Source organism: Crocuta crocuta, unplaced genomic scaffold (genome assembly GCF_008692635.1).
Source record: "Crocuta crocuta isolate KB4526 unplaced genomic scaffold, BGI_CrCroc_1.0 scaffold24, whole genome shotgun sequence".
NCBI classification, from domain to species: domain Eukaryota; kingdom Metazoa; phylum Chordata; class Mammalia; order Carnivora; family Hyaenidae; genus Crocuta; species Crocuta crocuta.
In genome coordinates, this window is record NW_027530974.1 from 15,752,101 (window position 1) to 15,765,002 (window position 12,902).

The 12,902-nt window shown below is 41.6% G+C and overlaps 1 protein-coding gene across 3 annotated transcripts in view; it reads right to left on the reverse strand.

Moving 5' to 3' along the window:
- The window catches only part of KIF13A (kinesin family member 13A), a 212,534-nt gene that overhangs the window by 130,095 nt on the left and 69,537 nt on the right, over positions 1 to 12,902 (reverse strand). For all 3 annotated transcript variants that reach the window (XM_077770133.1, XM_077770132.1, XM_077770134.1), the window contains exon 2: positions 1,520 to 1,532. In XM_077770133.1, coding sequence (XP_077626259.1) covers positions 1,520 to 1,532 — 13 coding nt within the window. The remainder of the gene's footprint in view (positions 1 to 1,519; positions 1,533 to 12,902) is intronic.

Here is a 12,902-nt window from a genome sequence, read left to right on the forward strand (position 1 = left end):
AAGAAATTAGTGATTTTTTGTAAATGTGTTTTTGTGTCTCTTTCTAATTCCAGTGCTTCTCCTTCAGTAAAGAGCCATGTGTAGAATCACTCAGGATTTCACTGCCTTTTTCTGGGGGGGGGAAAGAATGAAATGTATCACAAGGATGGCAGTCTGTTCTTAAACCTCTGGGAAGAAGAGCAAGGGGAGGAAGAGGAGTGCTTAAGTCACTCGCCTCTTTCTGAGTAGCAAAGACACTTCTTTGACTGCAGCTTTTAGGGACTATGTCTCCCTCAACAATATAGGGAGGTATAATAATATAATAAAGGGAGAACCTTCTAATTCCCCAGATTTGGCCCAGATGCCAGTGATTACCTTCCTATAACATCATATATTTCCTCTTTCTTAAAAAATCTCATACTTTTGTTAGATATATACCTTTGCCAGAGTTAAAACTCCTGAGTGCCAAGGACAATTCCTAGATCTCCTTCAATAAACATAAAGGGTAACATTTTGCGGAGTGTCCATTACTCTAAAAGCTAAGTTAGACTTTCCTTCACAGCCCTAGAGGCAAGTAAGCCCAATCTATTCTGAATCCCTTGCCCTCCCCCAGCACATCTTAGATTCTGACCATGCAATGTGTGTTGGGTGTGCAGCCTGTCTCAATTCCATCTCAGAAACCAAAGCTATAACCAGCCTTATTGGTAAGGGACTGGTTGAATTTCTCCTTCCTTTTGGTACTAAGTGTCCCTTGACACCCAATAAAATACTCACCAGTAACAAAATCAGTCTTCAATTATTCAGGAGTTGATCATTCAGATCCTGTCTTTCTCATATTCTTTTTCCCCACCTACTCTCTCTCAACTTGTGGGTTGCTCACTGGTAAATACACCACACCACTGGAGGCTGGCCAGAGCAAGGAGAAGAATTACAGTCCTGGACTTTGTGAGGCATTAGAAACTCCAATGGAGGACCTGGAGTTGGTGGATGGCTTAACGCTATCTGAAAGTCTGGAGAATTTTCTTGATGCTATCAACTACTCTTGACAGGACACAAAAAAGATCATCTGTTCTGTCAATAATCATTCTAGGCTTACCGGTCCTGTCCTTCCATGTTCTAGGTGGGGATTCTCCACAGTACCATCTTCAGCACTTACTCAGCGTGTGAACTAAGACACGGTTTCATCTCTGAGCCTCATTTCATCATTGACAAAACAGAAACAGTAAGCAGACAGGTTTGCTCTAAGGACCAGAGCATTAATTCCAAGAATGACATAATGTAAAAAAACTGCTTTGTAAATGCAAAGGAGCATTCTAATTTCATAGCATTACTGACATTAATTGTTTTTTCAGGGTTTAAGTAGGGCATTCTAATTTTATAGCATTACCGACATTAATTGTTTTTTCATGGTTTAAGTTTTAATGAGAATGTCAATTTTTCTTCTTAATGGGAGAGGTGTTTCACATGGGTTACTGTGTTGGATGAAGTCCTGGATATTTACACACTTAGTATGAGTGCCAAATTCCATTTCAGTGCTTACCTTGGGAGGTTTCCTTAATGATGGAAACAAAAAAATTTCAGCGGCAGAAGTGGAAAGGGTTGTCAACACAGCAGCCACGTCAGAGGAAAGCAATGAAAGAGAAAAAACATAAGGGAAACTCAGCATCTTGGTAACATGATCTGAAAGATACTCTATAAAGATGAGAAGCCAAATTCACTTTGCTGCCTTAAGTGATACACTATTACATTTGCACAAAAATATATTATAGGCATAATGGGTTTCTTTCCTGGTTTACAGAGAATGGATTCAGTGACTCAGAGGTATTTTTAATGATTCTAAGTAATGCCAACAGAAGAGCATCCAGATAAAGAAAGCATGTACAATCATATTGTACATGGTCCAATACTTTTAAACTAATTTTCACATTTAAGTTTTCTTAAATTAGTATTAAAATATATGTATTTTTCCTTTGATAAATATTCTAATTTACATGGGATTCCCCCCCCCCATTTAAAAGCCATAGTTCTCAACAATTTACACATATTTCATCACTGAAGAGAAACTGAAGAGCAAGTTACAGCCTTCTCCCATAACCAGCCACGCGAGCACATTTTTCCATGTTAATATCCCCCAAAATGACTGGAATTGCCACCTGGAGAAAACTCCGAAAAGCAAACCATTTTCAAAGTAAGAAACCAGTGGGCTGACTTGCCTTGTAAATATTTTCCATGTATACAAAATTGAAAAGCTGAACTATGATTTTTCTGAAATGTGAGCCTCTGATAGTTCTCAGCCTTCCTGACGTGGGTGTTTGTAATCAGCCTCCAGTATCATCAATTCATAAACTATAAAACTATTGTTGAGCAGAAATGGGAGAGATTTCCCCATGGCTTTGTTCCTTCTTCACAAGGAATAAAGCCTGGAGGATAAGAAAATGGATTTTCCAGGGCACAGGGCATGGACAGCAAAAGGTACAGGCAAAAACAGCACGGTGACCTTTCTCCAGCATTGGGCCCTGCACTCTTCACAGAGCTCTGAGGGCCCCAAATAAAACCCAGAGCTCAGCGGCAAGGAAAGAATGTCCATGCATTCCAAAATCAGGTGGACAGTCCAAAGTTTTAAACATAGGGAAAGAAAACTGAGACATTCCATAAAGATGAATCTTCTTGAAATTGTATGACTGAGCTCAAAGGATCCTTTAGGTTATTACCTCAGACAGGCACAGTGGGGATGTGATTTTTTATCTTCAGGTTATAGAGGGGATCCTGTCTAGAAAAACTCATATTTCTGGCTGCCATCAAGTAAGTGTCAACATTCTATCCACCCTTTCAAACAGGATAAATATTTATGGATGTTATACTAGAAATGCATGTGTGCTTTTAATCTCAGAAAGCCATGGATCTTTACTCTGTGCATCAACTTTAAGGTTTCTGCCAAGAAAGTTTCCTTAAGTGGAACACCGCTCTGGAAGGCATCTGCTCTGAACAGGTACAACAATCATGAAAGCAGCATGCACAGTACTTTTGACTAAACCTTCTCTTATGTTGCTTGCCTTACTTTTTAAAAGCCATTTAAATCGCTGCTTTAGTTAACAAAGGACAGACAAGTCACTTGGGTTATAATAAGGCAATCATACAAAACAGCACGGACCAAGTTAATAAAATAAACATTTTATGGGAAGGCTACGATGAGCCAAGCAATCTAATGGAGGTGGAATGTGCTAACAGGAATTCCAGGGATCCCTCCAGAGTTTGTGTGTGCTTCTTTGATGCCTCAACTGTATAATAATCATCACCAGCAGCAAAGTACCAGTGTGGTTCACAGCCAGTAGTCTATTCACCTACTGAGCTAACAATAAAGCTATCCTATATTCATTGGCAAGCCAATATGGTTTGCCTTATTCTTATTAGGAAACCAATCTTATTTCAGCATTATAAGTATTTTAAAATATAGATGACTTTCCCGTACAAAGACAGCACATCATACAGGAATGACAACATGATTCTGCCACATTTTTCCGCTCTGCAGGATTGCTTAAGAATAAATGAGGGGTGCCAGGGTGGCTGAGTTACTTGGGCGGCTGAATTCGGCTCAAGTCATGATCTCACGGCTTCTGGGTTCGAGCCCCGCGTCAGGCTCTGTGCCGACAGCTCAGCGCCTGGAGTCTGTTTTGGATTCTGTGTCTCCCTGTCTCTCTGCCCCTCCCCTTGCTCATACTCTATCTCTCTCTCTCAAAAAAAAAAAAAAAAACAACACACTAAAAATTTTTAAAAAAAGAATAAATGGAGACTGAGGAGCATGGGGAAAAGGGAAGTCACTAAACGGACACGCTGCTACCCAAATTTACTCATTGTTTAATTTAGAACAAAGATCCTTACTCAAGAAGGAAAAGTATGTCACTTAGTGTACCAAAACTGTACTTCATTAATTGGTAAACCTTCCTTGAGATGTGAATTAAGAGATAAGCAACCAAGTCATCCTAATTCAGCATTTACTACCAACATTTACTACCCCAATCCCCAGAGGCTACATGACATTTTCTGATAGTTGTGGAGAAAAAGTTTTCCATTATGAGTAATACTTACACCACAACCAAATATAGTATGCTATCCTTTGAAAAGAACTAATACGACATTACAATGTAAAGATACTAGTCTTCACACAAATATATGAAAGAGGATGAATAATATAAACCCTCTATCAGAAACATATCTTTTTCTAATTATGGTCTTTGTTGATCGTTATCAATAAAGTCTTATCGGCAAAGAGTTTCATCTGACTCTCCATCACATCCAGACCATCGTGGATACCAGCATGGCTCAAAAAGAGGCAACGTCCTTAGCCAAGCAAACATTCAATCAGCTACAAGAATACCCCTTCACACAGACCTCACTGACCGACAGACACAGGCTTGGTTGCTGACTCATCAGAAAACGGAGCATGCCACTGACACTTAGGTAAAGGCATGTGTGCTCCTGACCACTCTCACTGCCCAACTTCTCATTCATTTTTATTTTTTATTTTATTTTTTATTTTTTTTTTTCTCGGCGATAGAGAGAGAGACAGCATGAGCAGGGGAGGGTCAGAGAGAGAGGGAGATACAGACTCTGAAATAGGCTTCAGGCTCTGAGCTGGCAGTCAGCACAGAGCCCAATACGGGGCCCGAACCCACGAACCGTGAGATCATGACCTAAGCGAGTCGGACGCTTAACGGACTAAGCCACCCAGGTGCCCCAATTTTTAAAAACTCCTTGTTTTTGGTCATGTGATCCTCTGTAAGTTATCATGAGACTTTCTGTGTATATATTCCAAAGAAATAAACTGAACATAATCTGACATTTTAGAAGCCAATAAGGTTGTGTTTCTAGATCCCAGGATTTGGAGAGAAAATAAGGAGGTGCATGCTGGCTGGCACTTAATATACTCTCAATAAATGTTGGTCATTATGTTTACTGCCTCTGTGTGCCAGGTTACCTAAGGATCATATCCAGAACGTTAGGAGTGAAATAAAATAGAATGAAGGGGTTGGACTAGAATGTTTCCAATCCCTTCCTATGCAGAAACTGTTTCACAGTAATATATAATGTTAGAAACCCTGGTGGGAATTATTTGACCCATTTCATAATTTTGTATGGTCCATAAAAAAGAAAGGGTTTATTAAATCAACTGTACTATTTTCAATTAGTGAATCATATCAAAATTTTCCCTAACATTTATTGTATGTTAAAATAAATTGACTGCTCCCCATTTTCCAAAAAAGAAAGAAAGAAGAAAGAAACTAAGGAGGTACAGTTCTACATGGATAGCAGGGCTACTTTACAGAACACCAAAGCTGCCTTTCTCTCTCAGGATAAGCAGGTCAGTGGATCTCTTCAAGGTCACCCACATCAGGTATATGACAATTCCTGTCATTTCCATGTCTTTATCCACTTCTGTCTTCCCAGTCTGCCTGATTAGATTTCCCCACTCTCCAAGACACAGCTCAAAGCTCAGTTCAACTATGTCAAGTCCTCAACCGTTGTGTGAGACTACCTTGGCCTTTACCACCTCAGATATGATACCCCAAGGATCTCCATGGTGAACAAAACAGCTCAGCACTTACTGGCATACATAAAGTCCTGTAGCCTTCAGTAATTTTGTCTCTCTTTAAATCTCACATATCCTTAAAATTTAAACTCCCTGAAAGCAGAGGTCACGCCACATGCTACTTTCATGACCTTAACCCTCAATCCTACATATTTATGCAGAAATGAAGACACGATAAGAACTCAGAACTAATTTTTTACATTAGTGAGTCAGACATAATCCAGATGTGAAGATTTTCTTCAATCACCCACCATAGTCTCAAAATGTGGGGGTAAAGACTGCTCACATTTAACAGGAGGGAGGACTTCAGAGATTCTTAGAAAATGTAGACTCTTTTGAATAACTTATTTAAAAAAATAGCTATTTCTCTAGACCAGCATTTCATACAGAGAAGTTCAAATCTGACATTAACAAGGGTCAAACCCTCAAAAGCTTCAGAGGTCAATTACGTTCAGAAAGGCAATTTGTTGGGGGGCAAGATGGATGAGAAGTAAGGAGCTCCGTACTTGCACTCACGCCCATACATCACACGGAAAAGATCTGAAGCCATTGGAAACCTTACAAAACCTGAGAGATTGGGAGAAAAAGGATGCAGAATCCACTGAGAGAGCCTTCTAACGGCTACCTCAAGAAACNAAGATTAGGTGGACCTGTACTGGGCCAGGTGTTGAGACAGGAATTGGTAGTTAATTTGGTAGGTAGTCCCGACACAGGAAATTTAATAAACAAGTGAAATGAAGAAAGCACTATAAACAGTATATTACAACAATAGCCCTAGATAGCTGTTGTTCCTTCCTCAGACCTCACATTTATGGGACAAGGAGTCTTTGTCCATCCTTTTCCCCCACCAACTACAGTTAGCTGCTCGGAAGTTAGATGGCCGAAGGCCCCGGTGTGCATGAGCCGTGGCTCCAGTCAGTGCTCCAGCAGACATGAAGGGTCACTGTCTTCTCCTGAAACAGAGATCTCTCTTTTCTGTGTATTTCATTGACTGAATGCCAGAAATTGCCACAACCTATAGCTGAAGATACACTGCTACATGACATCTGACTCCTGGAGATTAGTCCAAGGACATGTACCTTATGAAGCCCCTGATCACTTCCACTGTCACGTGGAGAACAAAACACTGAGTCACCTAAGTCGTCCAAGTACTCTGTTAACCTTATTTATTGAGCACTAATTCCTACACTGCAAACTGCAGGTGCTCTCTGAGGGACGTCTCAGGGAACCTCTGACCTCAAGGTTAACACCTTGTGAGAAGGGCAGATACATACACGAATAACTGACACTAACAGACTGTGACTGTCACAGCACAGATGGAAACAAAGCTATATTCGGACAACAACTATTGTACACCCACCGTGTGCTACTTTGTTGTGGTACAAAGATAAATTAGGGGCGCTTGAGTGTCCGACTTCGGCTCAGGTCATAATCTCACGGTTCGTGGGTTCAAGCCCCATGTCGGGCTCTGTGCTGACAGCTCAGAGCCTGGAGCCTGCTTCAGAGTCTGTGTCTCCCTCTCTCTCTGACCCTCCCCTGCTCACACTCTGTCTGTGTCTCCCTCTCTCAAAAATAAATAACAGTAAATACATTTTTTAAGTAAATAAAAAATATATTAGCTATGTTGTCTTTCAAACAATAAACGGAACTTACAGACACAGATCGCGATACAATGTGATATGCACAGTAACAGCCTCAAAGAGGGTGAGAGCCGTTGAAAAAGAGGGGAAGGTTCTCAGAAGAGAAAACCCTGCGGACAATTTAGAAGGCTAAACAGAGTCACCCACCTCACAAGGCAAAGAAATGGCATCCCAATAGGGGGAACTGTCAGTTCCAAAGGATCAGAGCACACAGCCCACTTGAAGACCAGAGATCATAGGATAGCTCTGTTCCCAAGCTGAGCAGCTTAGGCCATAGAAACAGACGCTCGGACAAAGAATGACACGCAATTGGAGTTTTGTCAAACAGGTGTTTATATAGGTTCCTCTGCAGCCAGGATATACTGACCACAGTTTGAAAAGAGGCTTATATGCCTCTGTACCAACAAGTTAATATATCCATGTATTTAAAACATAACAAGCACTCTATGAATTATAAAAGGGGCTACATATGCATTTTGAAGAGCCTTTGAAATCTATCACAAGGAGAATGTAAATGTCAAAAACATTAAATTCCATGGCAACAGCTGGTCTGAAAACATTAATAAAGAGTTAGCAGATTGACTATAAAGTCCACAGGAAGCTACGGCAAAATTTTCTGAACATGCAAAGAAATCGATTCATTCAAAGGAAGTGTTACCAATCAGAGCAGGCTTTAATTTTTTAAGTTTATGTATTTATTTTGAGAGAGAGAGAGAGAGACAGAGAGAGAGAGAAAGTAGGGAAGGGGCACAGAGAGGGAGAGAGAGAATCCNAAAAAATTAAAAAAAAAAAAACAACTAACGAACTGCGAGATCCTAAATTGAGCCGAAGTCTGATGCTCAACCAACTGAGCCACCCAGGTGCCACCTCCCTACAATTTCTATAAGAACTATAATAGGGTAGTGGTAAGGGTCACAATTTGGAGACAGACAACTCTAGCTCTGCCACCATTTGGCTATATTGACCTGGGGCAAGTTTATTCAACCCCTCTGAGCCTCAGTTTCTGTATCTGTAAAATGAGGAAGGACTCTTTCAGGACCAGGGAAGGATGACATGTGACGGCAAGGCTAATATTATACACCATTAGTGCACAGTTATCGCTCAATAACTGTTAGATGCAAGTGCTGCTGTTACAACCAACAGCCCTTCTGGATGATACATGCAACATATCCACATAACTCAAAACTCAGTTTCATCTGGGAAAAGTTACTGAGGCCTGATGAATGACAGCACTTTGTGTGTGTGTGTGTGTGTGTGTGTGTGTGTGTGTGATAGAGACTATTTATGATGTTAAAAATACACATTTACGGCGCCTGGGTGGCTCAGTAAGTTAAGCATCTGACTTCGGCTCAGGTCATGAGCTCGCAGTCCATGGGTTAAAGTCCTGCATCAGGCTCTGTGCTGACAGCTCAGAGCCTGGAGCCTGCTTCCCATTCTGCGTCTCCCTCCCTCTCTGCCCCTCCCCCACTCACACTCTGTCTCTCTCAAAAATGAACATTAAAAAGTTTCTTAATTAAAAACATATAAAAACCTTTTTTTTAAAAAATATGCTCTTCAAACAGGGAGAACAGAACGTTGATAACTGTTAGAGCACAGCTAACTGATACATGGATGGTCATTATGCTCTTTTTAAAAAGTTCGAGATGCTCAAAATGTTTTCAATGTTCAGAAATCCGTTTCAGAGAAAAAAGAATACTCGAACATTAAACTGAATACAAAATGTTTGGAGTCCTAAACATCCTTTCTGAGGAGAAGAGAATGACGGTGAGGGTTGTAAGCAATGGGGACCACTGGGCACTATCATCAGAGCTGCCAGCTCAGGGGGAGGGGAGGGCCCCGGCTCTGCAAGGTGCCCCGCCCTTTTGTTGACACCAAAACCCTCCAGGGATGCACACTATCGATGCCTCACTGATTTCTGCCTAGGAGGGCACTTCTGAAACAGGATTGTATCCCCTAAGGAAAAAGAAAAAAAAGGTGATTAAAAAAAACCAACTGTATAATAAAGGAAGAGAAAAGAATAGAAAGAAAAAAAACCTTTGGAGATAATTAGGCAAACATGTATAAAGTTGAACACCTTTATAAGCACTAAACTGTATTAATTTTTCTAGAAGAGAGTCAAGAGAGGGGGCGCCTGGGTGGCTCAGTCGGTTAAGCGTCCGACTTCGGCTCAGGTCATGATCTCGTGGTTCGTGGGTTCGAGCCCCGCATCGGGCTCTGTGCTGACAGCTCAGAGCCTGGAGCCTGTTTCAGATTCTGTGTCTCCCTCTCTCTCGGACCCTCCCCTGCTCACGCTGTCCTCTCTCTCTCTCTCTCTCTCTCTCTCTCGGAAATAAATAAAACATTTAAAAATAAAAAGAAAGAAAAGAGTCAAGAGCAGGTGCGTAAGTACAAACACTGGGGCACACCTCATCGAGCTGATCACACCAGACGTCTATCCCAGCACTGCTGTCCTGAATGACAGGGTGAAGAAAACTCCCAACAGCTGGCCAAGTGGCCACAGGAATAATGAGGCGAGTTTTTAAAAGAGTCTTTATTAAAAAATGACCTCGTATTTTGAAACGTGTCATTTGTTTTCTCAGTCTAATATGCTGTGGTTATTCACCGGGCCACTTGCTGAAGGATCTGGAAGTGCTACTTAAGGACTGGAAACGCTGGCAATAAAAGGAAGNGCTCCGCACAAGAAACAGAACCTAGGCAGCAGACGAAGTGGGTTCCCTTTCCTACCCGGCACCTTGAATTTTAAGGCAAGTACCAAAGAGAAGAATCGCATTACCAATGTACGATGTGCCCTAGAGGCCAGGATGAATATTTACAGTTCACTACTAAAGTCCACTGAAATAATAACAAGACACGGTGATTTTTAAAAAATGACAACAAAAGCTGCCATTCTGTTAGTCACTGTCAAAACATTTTCTGCAATAGAGGGGTATCAACTTTATAATAGAAGCAAAAAACTTCTGAAATAAAGTAACAGCAAAACCTTACAATTAACACTGGAGGTTTCCTGATCAATCTGAGTTTTATAATTAATGCATTATTCTAAAACTCTGATGACTGCAAAAAATGTCTCAGGGTTGTTAAGAGTGGAGTGCTGCACAAGTACAATAAGATTCTAATTTATTTTATTATTTTTAATATTAATTTATTTTTAAGAGAGAGAGAAAGACAGAGAAAGAAAGAGCACGGTAAAGGCAAAGAGAGAGAGAGGGAAACAGAATCCCAAGCAGGCTCTGAACTGTCAGCACAGAGGCCAATGCAGGGCTTGAACCCATGAGCTGTGAGATCGTGACCTAAGCTGAAATCAAGAGTCAGATGCTTAGCCAACTGAGTCACCCAGGTGCCCCCAAAATTCTAATTTCTTAAATCATTATTTTCTTTCTGCACAATTGCGTACTATCTGTTTGCCACCAGCAAGATGCGAGTTTTAACGATATAGACTACTACCCTTTCCACTCACTAAGCTGGAAGACATGCAATGGGGACCTGTTATGATCAGAACTGACTGAACCTCCTGGGTGTGCATCACATGGCTTACAAATAATTTGTGTCCAATGGAGTCTCGTGAAAGGACTCAACCAACCAACCTGTGGGTTACCAACCTCTCCCAATACCAGGTTCTTCTCTGTTAGAACACTAGTAACTGTAAATATTCTTCTAATACAAATGTTGTTGGCTAAAAATGCTTTTTAAATAAACAAAATTAAAATTATTCAGGTCGAGTCTAAAATCTAAAACCCCTAACTTCAGAGGAGGGGAGAGGGGTTGAGTTAATAACCAATGGCCAGTGCTTTGATCAATCCTGCCTTCATCAATCATAACAAACCTTCATAAACATCCTAACAGGTGGGGTTTAGAGAGCGTCCAGGTTGCTGACCAGGAGGTGCTGGGCGGTTGGCACACTCAGAGCAGACGTGGAAAGCTGTGCGCCCTTCCCACGTACCCTGCCTCAGGCATCCCTTCCATCTGGCTGTTTGAGTTGTATTAGAATAATAACAATAAACCGACAACCTAGGAAACAGACCATCTTCCCAAGTTCTGTGAGCTGCTGTAGCAAATTATCAAAGCTGAGGAAGGTGGGAGCCTGTGTCAGTTAGAAGCGGGGATGGAGGAAGAGGGTGGCCCTGTGGGACAGGGTCCCTAACCTGTGGGATCTGACAATGACTCTAGGTAGACAGGTGTCAGAACTGAATTGAATTGTAGGACAGCCAGTCCCTGCCCACAGGGAACCGGAGAACTGGGTGGTGTGAGAAAATGCATGCACAGTTGGTGGCCAGAAGTACTGAGAATAGAGTAGCAAACACAAATGGTTATTCCTGGACAAACCTGGAAATATCTCCCAGCCCCGTTCTCCTCACAGTACAGTCTGAGGCTCACTGGCAGTCAGTGAACTGTTTGCTACCAATCCTGAAGGAGTGAAGAATCTCTTCCAAGATACCAGCCACTCCTACCCTCCTTTAGAGATAAAATGCCACAATGCCATCCCTCCTCTGACATTTACAAATGTATGTGTTCTTGATGGATTGGAATTGAAACGGAAAAAGAAATGATCCTTTGGGTTTGTTTGTTTTTTAATGTCACCCAGAAGCCAAGTAGAGTTTCAGAGTAAAGTTTCATTTCTACATAATCAACTGGTTAATTAAAAAAAAAAAAAAAAAAGATCACAGGGGCACCTGGGTGGCTCAGTCGGTGAAGTGTCCATCCGACTCTTGATTTTGGATCAGGTCATGATCTCACAGTTCATGAGACTGGGCCCCATGCTGGGCTCTGTGCTGACAGCGTGGAGCCTGCTTGAGATTCTCTCTCTCCCCCGGCCCCCCCAACCTCCCCTGCCTCTCTCCCATTCAAGCTCTCTTGTTCTCACTCTCTCTCTCAAAAATAAATTAAACATTTTTTAAAAAAGATTACAGTAAAATGCAAAACTTGAGGTTAAATCACAAGGGTATCCACAGTAGCTATTAATCCAATATAATGATGCTCGTGTGTATATCTCCAAAATTAAAATGGGTGCACGAAGTAATGACAGTTGTACAAGTTATAGGACATAACTCATAGAATCACGATCATCAGTAACAGCTTCCTTGCCTTTTTTTCCCTAATACTGTCAAGGAAAGTCACACCTGAGTCGTTCCTCCTGACTAACAAGATGTGGCCAACTACAGGTGTGGGCCCCAGCCTCCAGCAAAGCCACAGGCTTGGCTCTCTCTGGAGCATTCTCTAGGCCCCTTCAGAGAGCTCCTGTCCCTCCTCACCATAGCTGCAATTCCCAGCAGGAGAAAGCTGCAGGCAGTCATACTCGCTTAACCAAAACAAAACTGAGTAGAGAAAACACGGCTCTTTTGCAATTTTCTTGCTGTGTCTTCAAAAGTATCACGCAGCTAGGCTTTTGGAAAAATGCACCGCAAAGCACCGATTCTTGACTTAAAATCAAGAATTAAGCTCCTCTGTGAGGCCGTGCTCAGGCTAATTCTCAGTCTATCTGCTACTACTAGACTTGACCCCAATCAATATGCGGTATGGAAGAAACAAACATTTAACTATCTTGTTTACTCTTATATCCAAGATTAAGTCTCCATGTACGGGAGGCTGTAGGTACCTCGACCCCACATGCTTATGACAGCATGCTTATGATTGTTTAAATTTTCTGCATAAGGGAGTCAGAACCAAGCCTCGTATTACATGCAACAGCTTCACAAAAG